Here is a 14,892-nt window from a genome sequence, read left to right as displayed (position 1 = left end):
CTTTTGCATAATCAATTTTGCTATGTCTTCAACTGGCAAAACTGCAAAACAACTGTAAATTGGTGCCACGAGCCATATGGTTACATAGACCATCATTTCTGCTGGGCAGACGACACTGTGGCCATGTTAGGCAACACGGGGTCATAAACGAGAGTCATTATAGGTGTTATGTTTGTTTTCCAAGCTCGTGAGAACAACTAAACACTGTTGGAACGCAGAGGGACACCAACACCCTGTTGCGAAGAACCACGCGCATATTTCACGGAGCCCATTCACTTGATTAAGTGGTGAATGTGTAAAATAAGCTAATGCATTCAATACCCACAATCAGAACGCCTTGGCACTATGATAACCAGCAGCTGAAAATGCGTGGGATGTGATGTTTGGAAGTGATGTTCAGACGTGATGTCCACTAAATTGGATAGGCAGTGTCTACTGTCTATTGTCTCTGTCTTTAACTGGTTTGACCTTAAATAACTCGCTGTAGACTTATTATGTAAGTAAGAGACAGTCGACCATTAGTTAGTAATCTAGTATTGGCATTTACAGCGCTACTTGACGGAGAGGCGAAGAGGATAGTAAAAAAGCTTAGAGGGATAGAACACAATCCACGTAACACTGTCTGACCTACAACTACACAAACAACCACAGAAAGCAATCTAAGGGCGGGTGTGTGAAAGGTAATACAATAATGTAATCCCATATCAACATATAGGACCGAGTAGTTGTTTTTTGACTGAATTTGGTGATGATGTTGAAAATGATGTATATAAGATTTACCTCTGCATCTTTGTTTAGTAACAGAATAAAAACAGCCATAATGTGGTGGTGGTAATAATAATAATAATAATATTAATAATAATATGCAAATAGAAATTCATTCCAACAATAAAGAAGAGCAATCTGAAAGAAGTTTCTAATAAACATTTAGGCTATTAATGTGCAAAAAGTAATACATGTAATCAATATTGTGGGCAAACATGGCCTATTTCATCCATATTTAATACATTGAAAGTTGTGTAAAAAGTAGCAAATACTAGCAATCGGCTATTCAACCTTTAATTTGATCCATTATTTTTTAATTGAAGTCCTCTGACACGAAATAATAAGCTGTCCTATATCAGTCAAGTGTGACTGTAAGTAGATAATACTCTATATCTGATGTGCTTATGCAGGGTACAACACAAAACAAAACTTTATGATTTAAGCATAACATCTACAACATATAGGCTTCACCCATGTCCCTGACATGGTATAGTCCTATATTACTCATTTTATCACTCAAATAAGGGGACATATACCTGTCATGTGATAGCATAAATTGTGACAGATCACAACAAATCAAGTTCCAAATTGTGTGTGAAAACAGTGTACTCCAAATTAACCGGAATTCACAGACCCCCGGAAATCGTGTCACATCTTGTACACAATCTAATCAAAGCGAAGCTGTCGCTGGGGGTGAATGAAAACAAACCGACTCCTTGACAAGTGTTTCCGTAAACGTTACTGTTTCGCTAAGACAGTGTGTTGTATTGGGTGGAATGCCACTCAAAACACAAAATCAGTCATCCATGTGGTTTTGGGAAAGGTGACACCCTCTTTTCAAATAGCCACACCTCACCCTTAGTTCTACTGCACTCCCCTCGACTCCATCATCCAATGGCCGCGGCGCACCATCTCCACTGCGCGCCTCGGAGAGCGTCTGTTGGATAAAACCTTGCACAGTATTAGTAGCAAGTCGTGAACAGCTACACCACCTCTGCCTGTTGAGAGAGTATCATACCAGACGCTTTATCAAAGATTGACTTGGATCTCCCCGGCCGAGGTTTCATTTTCTCCAGTGTGGTCTAGCATTGGATAATAATAAGGATATCTGCCCGGACCTTTTTTCTGCAAGGCGAAGGTAATTATTTGCACCAATGAGGTGCTTTTGATCGTGAACGCAATGTGCAAACGGCTAGTCATGGGTACATCACTGTGTTGGCAAATGTGAATGGTTGTTAACATATTTAACAAATGGTTGGAAATGTGTAAAAGCTTAACAATGAGTAATGTATTGGCTGATCGTTTAGTTAGAGTATCGAGTCCCGTTACATTCACTAAGTAGTGTGAGAGAGTAGTCCCTATCGAGATCCTATTATTCCTAATTGGTAGTCCCAACAAAGATCCAAAGCCTAGCCTACGATAAGCAGTGAAACGTGCTTTTTTGTTTTGGCTTATTATATAGGCCTATATATTTCTTTAAATAAGAGCGGCGACGGGGACTTAAGACTCAAATTGAAACTGCAACGCGGGCGCTAATATATTTTAATACTATGCCACACTACGGCATAACATTACTTAACAGTATTCATAAGAACCCCATATTAACTATTACAATGTCCTCTTGCAGCAAAGAGTGCACTCAGGAACACATTCATGCCAAGCGAGGCCCCACATGGACTAAAAACATCTAATTAACTGGGAGAGAGAGAGAGAGAGAGCGTGGACCCTCTTGCATTTGTCAAGGACACCCAACGACAAAGACCTCAGAGATATGTCCAACACCACCGGACGAGGTAAAACACAAGATCTGAGACTCCCTTCCCTCGTATTGCTATAGTATTTTGGCGGCTAAAGAGAAGATAATCACATGCATTTAGTAGCTATTACTCAAATATAGCCTAAATAAACAGATACTTTGTTAAAATGTTCCTTAGAAAAATCTGAAATCATTCATCAATATGAAATATTTAATTGTCAAAGCAACCAAAAAAATGCAGTACAGGCATGACAAAATATTTCAGAGACCTTGACAGAAATCAGCCTTTAATAGTTTATGCTCAGGCGTTGACAACGGAATAAATTCATAATCCCTGTAATTATTTTCTATCCAAGTTTCGTTAAAAATACCTAACATTATTCACCGGGATTTCCTATGGCATGAAAACGAAAAGCTTTTAAAGTAATTGAGTGATTATGCTGATAATAAACTGTATTTCAGCAACAACGACATTTTGGCCTACGGGTGCTTATGAAACACTTGAATAGTGTTTGTTGTTTCATTCTCTAATACATTGACATTATTCATACTGAATAAGGACGTTATTAACAGAAACAGGCTATGTTTTGTTGTAATATCTGTATACCCACGAATTCTGAATACAGTAGCAAAGTTGAGTAGTCCATGGCTGGTTATACAGTTTATAAAGTTTATACAGCAATGTTTCTCTTATCAGAGCAGAGATCAGCTAGGAAGGCCAAGAATCTTAGTCAATAAAAACCGAATGATCAATAATTGAATAACATGTGCACCTGTCTTTATACACTGTTATTACATTTATTTTCCTTCATTTCAGGGGGATCTTTGTAAAAGGTATGACAAAATGTCAATTAATGAATGTAACATTAAAAAAAATCGAACAATCAATGATCAGGCCAACAATTCTGAAAGTTGAACCTGGTGTTATAAATCCAGCGTGTATTTACTAAACAAAAATAACTGATTTTCCTTCTCTCGTGGAGGGTTTGTCAAGTTAATTGGACGTTAGTTTAGCTGACAGATATAGATTTGGGCCAATCCGTGGTCATTGTCACTTCAATTGTGCCAATGATGGAACGGTGGGGAGCTGAATGGTATGGCTTGTTTACGTTTCACCCGGTCTACCCCGCGGCATAAATTATGACACCCTCTTGTCGCCTCAGACGCGCCATCTTCTTTCATGTTGTCATAGCACCCGCTGTCAGGGGTTACAATAACCGTTCAGAAGTTACAGTGCAGCATTGCACCTCAGAGGTTTTGGGGTTATTGGGTTCCGTTTGGCTCAGTTGGTAGAGCATTGCGCTTGCAACGCCAGGGTTGTGGGTTCAGTAAGGGAAAAGTACGGAAATGTATGCACTCACTATAAGTCACTCTGGAAAAGATCGTCTGCTAAATTACCTACATTTAAATGTTATGGGTCTAATCAAATTACGTGACAATATTGTTTACAATTGTTAGGAGTAGCCTATAGGATAGTCAACCGAAGTTGTCAAATATAGGCAATCGATCTCTAGTGGCTGATACATAATTGTACCTTATAGCCTGTGAGCATCTTCATTTTTTGTGTTAGCAGACGGACATACCACATGGGGGGTGATCAACATTTTCTTTTAAAACTGCTTATTTTGAATTTAGACTAAATAATGGGTTGTGCTAATCGTGGTCAGTGGCCACACTTTCATTCTATAACCTAATGGCGAGTTAGTGGAATAAAACAAAATATGTAAAGAGTAGGCTATCATATAGGGACTAAAGTGCAGTGTAACAGAAATGCTGCATTATTGAAGTTCATGTGAAACTAAAATGGAAAGTGAGAGGTTCTGCAATAGTTTGTGTGGACTATATTATATTTAATATAAGGTTAGAAGTTACACACACACACAAAATAGGTGAACAAAACCAGTTTTTTCAGGTATGGTAGATATTTCCTCTGGCATTTGAACGGCTCCTTATGCTACATTGTAGATTGTGTTCTCAATCCAAAGGTGTACATACTCATCCAAAAGGCTAGGCATTTACGCCTATTACAGTAGGCCTAGTTCCCGCATCATTTGAAGTCTAGAATCAATAAAATTATATATTTCACAGTGGATTATAAATTCGAATCCATTTTGAGGAGGAAAACCATGCAAGGGGATTATTTATTTTAAGGGAAACAAACGAAAGAATGAATGGCATCATTACAAATTACGCGAAATGGAGACAATATAGGCTATTAATTGTGCAATTAGGATAAATCGTCTTTATGAGGGATTTTTGTTTGTGTGTGTGTGTGTGTGTGCGTGTGTGTGTGTGTGTGTGTGTGTGTGTGTGTGTGTGTGTGTGTGTATATGTATGTGTTTGTGTGACAGAAGAGAGAGAGAGAGAGAGTGCACGCGCGTGTGTATATGCGTGTGTGTTTATTCCCTTGGGGTTGCTCAGCTTTAATATCCTGCAGGTTGGTGAAGCTTGGCGGGGAGATTTTTACACACTCCGCTAGCACGGTTAATGGTGCTCCTGCTCCCCACCCAGCCTCGTCCGGCCTCCGTTTGATGTGGAAATAAAAGCTGGGAAAGGGCTGAGAAAAGAGCAAGGCGAGGAAGCAAGCTGCTGAATGGGTTAAATTAAAAGCAATGGGATTCTTACAAAGTCACTGATGCAGTCTATAGAAAGACAGAGAAGCTGCTGACAACTTTCAAAATGACATGGCAAACCCTTTCCCCAGCTTCATTTCCAAGTCCTCATAAAGGAGAAGTCGATTTTTGATTTTGTAAATTAAAATGGTCAACTATAACTAGAACATGTATTACCTGGTGTAGTCTAAGCCTATGTTAGGCTATTCATTTTAGCATCGACACAAGGGAATACATTTTATTCTACAAATGAATATGCATGCGCATTATCTCGAGCATATTGGTGAACCATAATAATTGTATAGGCCTATAGGGAAAATGTTCATAGGAATCACTATTTCATTCATCCCTATAGTTAAAATACAGACGATGGACACGTTCTGCCATAGACTACATCACTCTCAATGTAATATTTTTTTAATAATAACCGCATTATACCAACTGACTACCGACAGCCCATCGATGTGTCTAGACGAGAAGAAATGTAGTGAGTATGCTTGCACGCAAATAGGCTATCAATAACCTGATTTACACCACACAAATGCTATTTGACTTAATATAGCTATTGTAAATGATCAACATGCTCACGATGTAGGCTACATTTTTCTAATGTAAAAAACGAATTATTGCCATTTATTTTGCGTAATTGTAAATGTGATAAACATGCCTGTCAGAGAGGTGGTTTCACATTGAACTTGGTGCTATAGCCTATAGAAGCTCATTATCCTCGCAGATATACTTTTTTTTTTTTACGAATAATTGACCAAATCGTGGAAAAATAAACTCCAAAATATAACATGATGATAAATAATTGACTTTGTCATTTAGGTTATAGAATTGTAGCTTAGACAGTATCACTTCAGGGCATTTTGAAATCGAAATGATGGCAATATCGTATCATTGTGCATGTGAGCTGTTTTTCCATGCCGCTTGCCAGAATGGGCCTAAATTATGCATGGCCTATGGGCCCCAAACTCCTTACATAAAAAATGACAAACGCGTAAAATTCTCCGCTTTATAACGTTTAATGTGACATTCATTCATATCAAAGTTAGGATAAACTTACTTCCTCTGCGAGAAATGACTACCTTCTCTCGCTGCCTTGTGTGTCCCATAGGAAACCCAAACCCGGAGAGAGGAATCTAGAGGTCAGAACCAGGATTGAGAACATCTAGAATGTGGAAGACTTACACAGAGCTGTCTAGACCAGAGGCTGTGAAATTTCTAGCTAGATCCGACTTAATTGGTCAGTTACCCTCTTTTACCACTCTTTTAAAACAACACTGAATTATGCATGATAAATTGACAAAATATATTCTGCCATGTGGATCATTCACATCTCTGTCATCATTTTTATATAGCCCTTTTAAGATCTGTACCCGGGTTAGTTTGATAGCTAGGGGCTCTATTCAATCTGTATCGCTGAAGCGTTACAGATTGCGCTCTAGAAATGTAAAGGTAATTTCCGATTGAGCCAACATAGCCTGTACAGCGTTTACCGTGAATACAGTCTCCGCTAACGCGGGAACCTTTCATTTACATTTCAATCACTCTGTAATGCTGAATTTCAGCAATATAGATTGTGTAGAGCCCTATGCTACTGTAACTTATAGTTTAGTGAATCATTTTTTTGTCCAACATTCATATCAATTACCTGTAAACTTGGACACACCAAACATGCCTGTCTCCTCAACATAAAAAAAACGAAAATTAAATAACTTTATTTAAAACAATACAGTGAAACAAATTCCAGGAAATATATGCTCATTGTTATGTTCATGACCTACACAATTGTGTGTGCTGAATTGTCCCACCAGGTTCAATAACATCTTCTCTTGGAAACCCAAAGGACCCACCTTTTATCATTTTTTTTATTGCATTCTGAAAATGATATTGCCAGTGGATGCCTAAATAATATGTGATTTATTTGATCAATTCATCTGTCGTATCAAGGTCAGAACATTAGGTGCCAAGTAAGCCATGTCACAGACCAAACAAATAGCTTGAAGTAGAACCTGCCCAGACCCTATATCAGTCTGCCCTCCCTGTGTGTGTATCCTCTGTGTGAGGTAGCGCTGTGTGTGGGTGGTAGCGTGGGTGGCAGTAAGCTCAGGTTCCATGACATTTATAAGTGTTTCATCCCCCCTCCTCCCCCAGGTCATGGGGGTCTTAACCAACTAGGCGGAATGTTTGTGAACGGCCGTCCACTTCCGGAGGTGATCCGGCAGCGCATCGTAGACATGGCCCACCAGGGCGTGCGTCCCTGTGACATCTCCCGGCAGCTCCGTGTCAGCCACGGCTGTGTCAGCAAGATCCTGGGACGGTGAGCACCTCATAGCACCTTTACACCTTTACACCTTTACACAACAGGGTGATACTGTGAGCAGCCCTCTATTGTGTTCTCAAGACACCTAAACCATGAACCACGGTCTCCCATTGTTAAAAGTGTCTGGGTTCACTATACAGTACATCATTGGTCATGTAAACACCTATTTTTGTTCAATCCTAAATGATGACCACCTACATTCACTATATTGCTCTCTGACTGAACAAACCTCTCTCTCCTTTTCCAGCTACTACGAGACTGGCAGCATCAAGCCAGGAGTGATTGGGGGCTCCAAGCCCAAGGTGGCCACTCCTAAAGTGGTTGATAAAATAGCAGATTACAAGCGTCAGAACCCCACAATGTTTGCCTGGGAGATCAGAGACAGGCTCCTGGCAGAGGGGGTGTGTGACAGCGACACCGTGCCCAGTGTTAGCTCCATCAACAGGTACTGACTAACCTCTACATTATGCTATGTGTAAACCAATAAATATCACTAAGTGGGCCTTTAAAATAAGAACTGTGATCTCTTAAATCATGTTAAACAAGTGTATAGAACTTGAATTAGCAGAACAAACGCAGATGTAAAGTATGTGGTGCAATAGATTTTACACTGTTGTCTAATAAACACATTTCACTGCACCTATCTGGTATGTGACAATAAAACGTTGATTTATTATTACTTATAATCTCTGCTCTTTATTCCAGAATAATCCGAACCAAGGTGCAGCTGCCTTTCAACCTGCCTCTGGACGGCAAAGGCCTAAGCCCAGGACACACACTCAGTGAGTCTCTACAAACACACACACACGCACGCACACACACACACACACACACACACACACACACACACACACACACACACACACACACACACACACACACACACACACACACACACACACACACACACACACACACACACACACACACAGAGAGAGAGACAGACACCCACACAAACAGGCACACACGCACACACACCCTTGTCATTAACAAAGCACTAATACTCCCCCCACTCCAAGCACCAACACACGCCTTCACTAAGGCCTAGCATTATGATCTGATCATGTAGTATTTAGCCTAAAGAAACTCCATGCTTAATGGCTCGTAAGATTAAGCGCTAATGGTCAACGATAATATTGCAGTAATAATAGTCCGTTTTCCCTTTCTGTCTGTCAGTCCCCAGTTCAGCTGTCACTCCCCCAGAGTCGCCCCAGTCCGACTCCCTGGGCTCCACCTACTCCATCAGTGGCCTGCTGGGGATACCACAGCCCAGCCAAGAGGGCAAGAGGAGCCATGATGACAGTAAGTACCCACAAATTCTCATGCAATCCCAAATCCTGATGTTCTATCCTCCTCTCACATTTTATAATTATTTTTATGCAATTCAATAAGATTCACTCTGACAATTTATTCTACCATAATTTATGTACAAACTCAAATAGATTCAATAACTTCTCAATATAACCCCCCCCTCTCTCTCTCTCTCTCTCTCTCTCTCTCTCTCTCTCTCTCTCTCTCTCTCTCTCTCTCTCTCTCTCTCTCTCTCTCTTTCTCTCTCTCTCTCTCTCTCTCTCTCTCTCTCTCTCTCTCTCTCTCTCTCTCTCTCTCTCTCTCTCTCTCTCTCTCTCTCTCTCTCTCTCTCTCTCTCTCTCTCTCTCTCTCTCTCTCTCTCTCTCTCTCTCTCTCTCTCTCTCTCTCTCTCTCTCTCTCTCTCTCTCTCTCAGGTGACCAGGAGAGCTGTAGACACAGTGTGGACTCTCAGGGCAGCGCGGGCGTTCCTAGGAAGCAGCTGAGACCAGAGCACTTCCCCCCGCAGCACCTGGACTGTGGCTTTGACCGCCACCACTACCCACCAGACTTCAGCTCTGCAGCAGCCAGCAAGACCGAGCAGGTACAGTGGCCTACATGTCACATTGGCACTGAGAGGTGGAGTCTGCTTAACTCCACTGCAAAACATTTCTTGGCATGGGAAACATATGTTTACATTGCCAAAGCAAATGAATTAGATAATAAACAAAAGTGAAATAAACAATAACAAATTAACAGTAAACATTACACTTACAAAAGTTCCAAAAGAATAAACACATATCAAATGTCATATTATGTATATATACAGTGTTGTAATGATGTGCAAATAGTTAAAGTACAAAAGGGAAAATAAATAAACATAAGTATAGGTTGTATTCACAATGGTGTTTGTTCTTCACTGGGTGCCCTTTTCTTGTGGCAACAGGTCACAAATCTTTCTGCTGTGATGGCACATTGTGGTATTTCACCCAGTAGATATGGGAGTTTATCAAAAAATTGTGTAATCTGAGGGAAATATGTGTCTCTAATATGGTCATATATTTGACAGGAGGTTAGGAAGTGCAGCTCAGTTTCCACCTCATTTTGTGGGCAGCGTGCACATTGCCTGTCTTCTCTTGAGAGCCAGGTCTGCCTTCGGCAGCCTTTCTCGATAGCAAGGCTATGCTCACTGAGTCTGTACATAGTCAAAGATTTCCTTATTTATTTGAATTCCCCCCTCTCTTTTTCACACACAACACACACTCACGTACAAATGGTTAATCCGCTTTATTCTCCACAGACTGTGTACCCTCTCTCGCTCATCAATGGCAGCCTAGAAGACGGGAAGACCAGCCTCTCAACATCGAGTGCTGCTATTGGTCGGAATCTGGCAGCGCACCAGGGCTACACTGTGGTGACAGGTAAGACTCTAACGATGGACGGTGCCCTCTCACCCCGCACAAAGATCAGCTGAAAAACTGAACTGAACTGAACACACATGGAAACATTAGCATATTTCAACACCCAATTCACAAAGGCAGTTATTTTAAATATCATAATGCATTCATAATCTGTGAATGTAATAGCAGTCTGTTTAGGCGTGTATACTCCGGACTGTATCAACTGCGGTTGTCATCAATCTGATAATAGATCTTGTTTCCGACCCGAGCTATCATAGCAGTTGATGTTTATCTCTGCAGTGCAGCCACATTTTAGCTTGCCGTGCCTGCTGATGCGTTGTACAATTAATTTGGCCTATTATCACGAGCTGCCCAAAGCACCCTTTCAAGTTTAATTTAAAACAGACGTACAATATGTGCTGTATGTCTAATGCAGTATCCATTCACTCGTCATTTGTTTCAAGCATTAATTTCAGCTTCCTGGCTAATTCTGCTGTGTATTTGTTAATCCATTCATTCATATTAGTTAATTCCATTTTATTTCATTTTCTCACCCATCCACCCACTGGCCATGCCACCTCAGACCCCCTACAGCCCCTCCCACTCTGTCTGAAACAGGAAATGTCCCCGGAGGTGACCAGCACAAGCCCCTCCCCAAATGTGGTGGCCAACTCTGCTTTCCTAGAGCTGCAGTCATTGCAGGCCCCTGTCACTGTCAGTAGCAGCTGCAGCAGCTCCAACCATTTCCCTCATGCGTTCAACTCATTCTCCCATCATGCACCAGTGTACGGCCATTTCAGCAGCCAGTCTCTCATAGCAGGTAATGAAGCATTCGTCTCACCCATTGCCACGCCCTGTAGGGGGTCCATACAGACAGTTTAGCCTAAACTCGCTTATCATGTCACCTGCCACAACACACCAAACCCCATGTGCAGTACTGTACTGGAACGTCAATTGCTGTAGATGATGGTGAGCACCACTGACAGTGACAGAATTGATTTGTTTTTCATGTGTATATCCACCTGCTGCACTGCTACAGTACGTGTACATCCTCAGGCTGACAGTGTGTGGTCTGTCCTCCTCTGTTTCAGGGCGGGATATGGTGAGCTCCACTCTCCCTGGCTACCCTCCTCACATCCCCTCCAGTGGCCAGACAGGCTACTCATCCTCGGCCATCACTGGCATGGTAGCAGGTAAGACTCCCGTCCCTTGACACACACAGGCTATTAGACAGGCTATGGCATCCTAAAATGGGATTTCCGAGAAAGAGATGAATGATGTCTCTACTTTCAGTTCAGCTTATATAAATGAAGTTCATAGTTTTATTTTTAGCCAAACCTGATCCTATCTGGGTTTTCCCTTGGGGAACGCTGAAACTGCATACGCTATTAGGACAAAGCACCACTGAGAAGGATTTAGACAAAAAACAAAACATTTTTTTAGGGCAAGGCAGTGACCAAAACCAACGCTAAAAAAGCAAGGATGGGCGTGAGAGAGGGAGAGCGAAATGCTGGGAGGGAGGATTGGAGATTAACAGGAAGGCATGCTGGTTAATGAGTAGCCTGCTCGGCTGGTGAACTGCATGGCGGTGCAGCCAGGGCCCAGGGGGTACAAGAGAACAGGCTGGGGGTTCCGCCCTGCTGCTCGCACCCCCACGCCGCCCCTCTGACCACACATCACCATGGGAACCAGGGGCCCCACCAGAGGGGGGGAGAGGGTGGGGGGCCACAGGGTGGCAGGGTGGGCCTGGGTGAGAGAGAGAGAGCAGAGGAGGAGGGTCTTTGTGGTGTGTGTGTGTGTGTGTGTGTGTGTGTGTGTGTGTGTGTGTGTGTGTGTGTGTGTGTGTGTGTGTGTGTGTGTGTGTGTGTGTGTGTGTGTGTGTGTGTGTGTGTGTGTGTGTGTGTGTGTGTGTGTGCCTTTTTTATTTGAAGTCTGCCCTTCGAAGCGCGAAATGAGAGGGTCTGATTTATTATTTTTCTGGTGGGCTCGCTGTGAGGAAGCGTTCATACACAATTACTCACAGAAAGGGGGGGGGGGGGTCTGGGGGAAGCCGGGGTATTCAATCCAGCCAACATAATTACCAATTAGATATTGGAATGTAAAAAAACAGAAGAAGAAAAAATAGAGGAGACAGAGAAAGGCTGAAAGGCTGAAGCAGGAAGTGAGGGATAGAGAGGAGGGCATTCTGGATGGACGGAGAGGGGAGGGGTAAACGCTAAAGAGAGGAAGCAGAGACTAGCCACACGCACCAATGAGTTTAGGGATTTTACCCCCAGCCATCCACCTGGCCCATAGATTAATGGTTTACAAGATGCCCTAACCATTGGTGAATTATGAGCTAAGTCTTAGCAGATGCTGGCAAGAGGACAAACACCCTCAACTGAACGCAACAAAAAAACACTTTGAGGAATGCTGTGTCTTTATAAGAAATGTTATGCCTGATATTGTCTAGACTGTAATGTATTTTTTTCTATACACGTACATCTGTGAATTTCTTACTGAATGATGTTTGTTACTGTATGTCTCTTAGTGTACATCTGATGTATGTGCTGTTTTGTTCCATGTCCTTGCAGGTGCAGACTACTCTGGTCAGACCTACACTCACTCCCCCTACACCTCCTACAGCGAAGCTTGGAGATTCACCAACTCCAGCATTCTCGGTGAGTCAGTCAGTCAGGCACAGTGGTGTTCAATGGGTGTTCACCCTTCATAAGTATTAGAAGCATGTACTGTAGTCTGTGTTGTGTGAGTACTGGAAGGATGAAAGATTCCACACAGGACCACACTGTTTATAAAGCTGATGTGTTGTGATTGAAGTGAACGTGACAAAAGTGTTCATAATACACTTCGCTGATCAGACTGAATTGTTATAGATAAAAGTCCCAGCTTCCAATTAAATGTTTTTTTTTAATACAAACCATTCCTGTCAGGTCAAGTTTATACTTTGAACCTTATTCAATAGCTTTGAACCTAAGATACAATGAATTTGAACCTAGAGTATCAATGGGAAAACCTCAAATACAAATCCTCACCCCAACCAGGAAATAAAGTACAGTCAAACTTTTGGTTTCAGTCAGGTCACATGTATCAGGATCTCCCCTAGTCCCCATGGAAACTAGTTACCCAGTTACCAGGGGGTCTGTGCTATACCACTGCCGTCTCTTGGTGTGTACGGTAACCCTCTCTGAGCTTACCAGCCTATGAGAACTTGTGTTCTGTTGTGACTTTCTGGTCACAAGTCTGTGTGTCACCTTGAACCAGCTGATTTCACCAATTATTAACGACACCGGGGAACATAGGCAGTATTAATGCTTGTGTGTTCTGAATGCTTAATTCTATGCATAATGCAAAATATTCGGTGATATTTCTTCCATCAAGTAGACCCATACTTTAACAGAGAGAAGGTGCAAAACAGGCAGCTTTATTCATGGGACAAACTATCCAAGCAAGGCAGATTTCCATCTGAACCATCTGCTATTGTCATGTGGTTGATGGGATTAAGAAAGCCTGCTCTGCGTTGCATTGTCCCTCCTAACACCATCAAAGCCAAGCTAAAAATCAAACCACAATGGTAAACTCCTTTATCTCTGTCGTCCCCTGCAGGTTCGCCCTATTACTATAGCTCGGCCTCCCGCACCGCTCCACCATCCACTGCAGCCTACGACCATCTCTAGCTCCCATGGACCAACCCTCATCAAGAGGACTGATAATGGGGACCAACAGGCAAATGCAGCAAGGGATAGGAAGCTATGAGGAGAATTGGACTGTCTCCCAATAATGGACAGGGGAGTAAAGACGTCGGAGGGACATTGAAGACTTTTAGTGGCAACACTGGACCAGCTATGCTTGACCCTGAACTCATGGACAATACCTTCTCATGGCTAACTAATTCATTATTTATTTGTTTTTAATGACAGCCTCATCCAGGGTGACTTGATACGTTTACACATGACATTCTAAACACTGTAATACATTTGGGCAACTGATGTCTATGACTTTGTCAGTGGCAAAGGCCTGAATCCTGCATTGTGTGTACATCGCTCCAAAGCTGTTTCACCAAAGACTTTATTTGTAGCACATTTTGCAACACTCTGACATGTGACTTTGACTTCATGACATCACAGGATATTTTGGCGGCACAGTACAGTAAAAGCTTTTTTTGTGAAGCTACTCCTGTATTTGCATCAAGTTTACAATAGTTTTATACAATAATACACACGTCCCTTTCGCATTCTAGTGTCGGTTTTTCAGGATTCTCTGTGTTGAATTCAAAATTCAGCCTCTTTGAGCTCACCACCCAACAAAACCTTCCAGATCTTAAATGTAGTATAGTGCCAATAGTTTGAATGAGGAATACAGTCACACGTGGTATCATTCTCATAGCAAAATGTCCTCATGTCCTTGTCAAAAAAAATGTGTTCCATGAATTGAACTGTCTGGGTTACTCTTGTTTGGCAATATGTATATATTGTAAATGGCAAACTGCTCTTGAGAAAGAAATGCAATTTTATCAGAAGGATGATTTGGGGGTGAATATTGTGGGGATTAATGACTGAGTATCTGATAAACAAAACAACTTTAATTTTTTTTTCTTTATGATAATTCGAGTTTGTTGTCATGCTGATGTTTAGTATGAGAACTGTGACTAAACTGTTTTTTTTCTTATACTGTTATTAATATTATTGAAGATGTAAATATGGAATTTCTAAATAATTATTTTAATTAAATAAAGCATGACTAAGTGAT

General features: G+C 41.8%; 1 protein-coding gene across 5 annotated transcripts; it reads left to right on the top strand.

Moving 5' to 3' along the window:
* Window positions 1-1,686: 1,686 nt before the first annotated feature.
* LOC139552271 (paired box protein Pax-8-like) lies at window positions 1,687-14,892 on the top strand. Of its 5 annotated transcripts, XM_071363821.1 has the most exons (13): window positions 1,687-1,903; window positions 2,393-2,558; window positions 6,251-6,379; window positions 7,291-7,456; window positions 7,707-7,904; window positions 8,165-8,241; window positions 8,636-8,761; window positions 9,184-9,350; window positions 10,047-10,167; window positions 10,730-10,966; window positions 11,238-11,339; window positions 12,720-12,806; window positions 13,750-14,892. In XM_071363821.1, exons 3-13 carry the CDS (start codon window positions 6,310-6,312, stop codon window positions 13,818-13,820), a joined length of 1,422 nt encoding a protein of 473 aa, XP_071219922.1. In that variant the 5' UTR covers window positions 1,687-1,903; window positions 2,393-2,558; window positions 6,251-6,309; the 3' UTR covers window positions 13,821-14,892. The 5 variants fall into 5 exon arrangements, with proteins under 5 accessions (XP_071219922.1, XP_071219923.1, XP_071219925.1 ...); XM_071363822.1 differs by lacking the exon at window positions 2,393-2,558 and having other exon boundaries at window positions 1,688-1,903; XM_071363825.1 differs by lacking the exon at window positions 10,730-10,966 and having other exon boundaries at window positions 1,691-1,903.

This window comes from Salvelinus alpinus, chromosome 24, assembly GCF_045679555.1.
Source record: "Salvelinus alpinus chromosome 24, SLU_Salpinus.1, whole genome shotgun sequence".
Lineage (NCBI taxonomy): Eukaryota > Metazoa > Chordata > Actinopteri > Salmoniformes > Salmonidae > Salvelinus > Salvelinus alpinus.
Note: the sequence above shows the minus strand (reverse complement) of the source record. Positions and strands in the feature narration are given on the sequence as shown.

What these genes read in the sequence shown, in the direction of transcription:
- LOC139552271 (XM_071363821.1), top strand. Translation starts at nt 6,310, where the DNA reads ATGTGGAAGACTTACACAGAGCTGTCTAGACCAGAGGCTGTGAAATTT. An exon ending in AGTGTTAGCTCCATCAACAG is followed by an intron (nt 7,905 to 8,164) that starts GTACTGACTAAC and finishes TCTTTATTCCAG; the next exon opens with AATAATCCGAACCAAGGTGC. An exon ending in CAGCCAGTCTCTCATAGCAG is followed by an intron (nt 10,967 to 11,237) that starts GTAATGAAGCAT and finishes CCTCTGTTTCAG; the next exon opens with GGCGGGATATGGTGAGCTCC.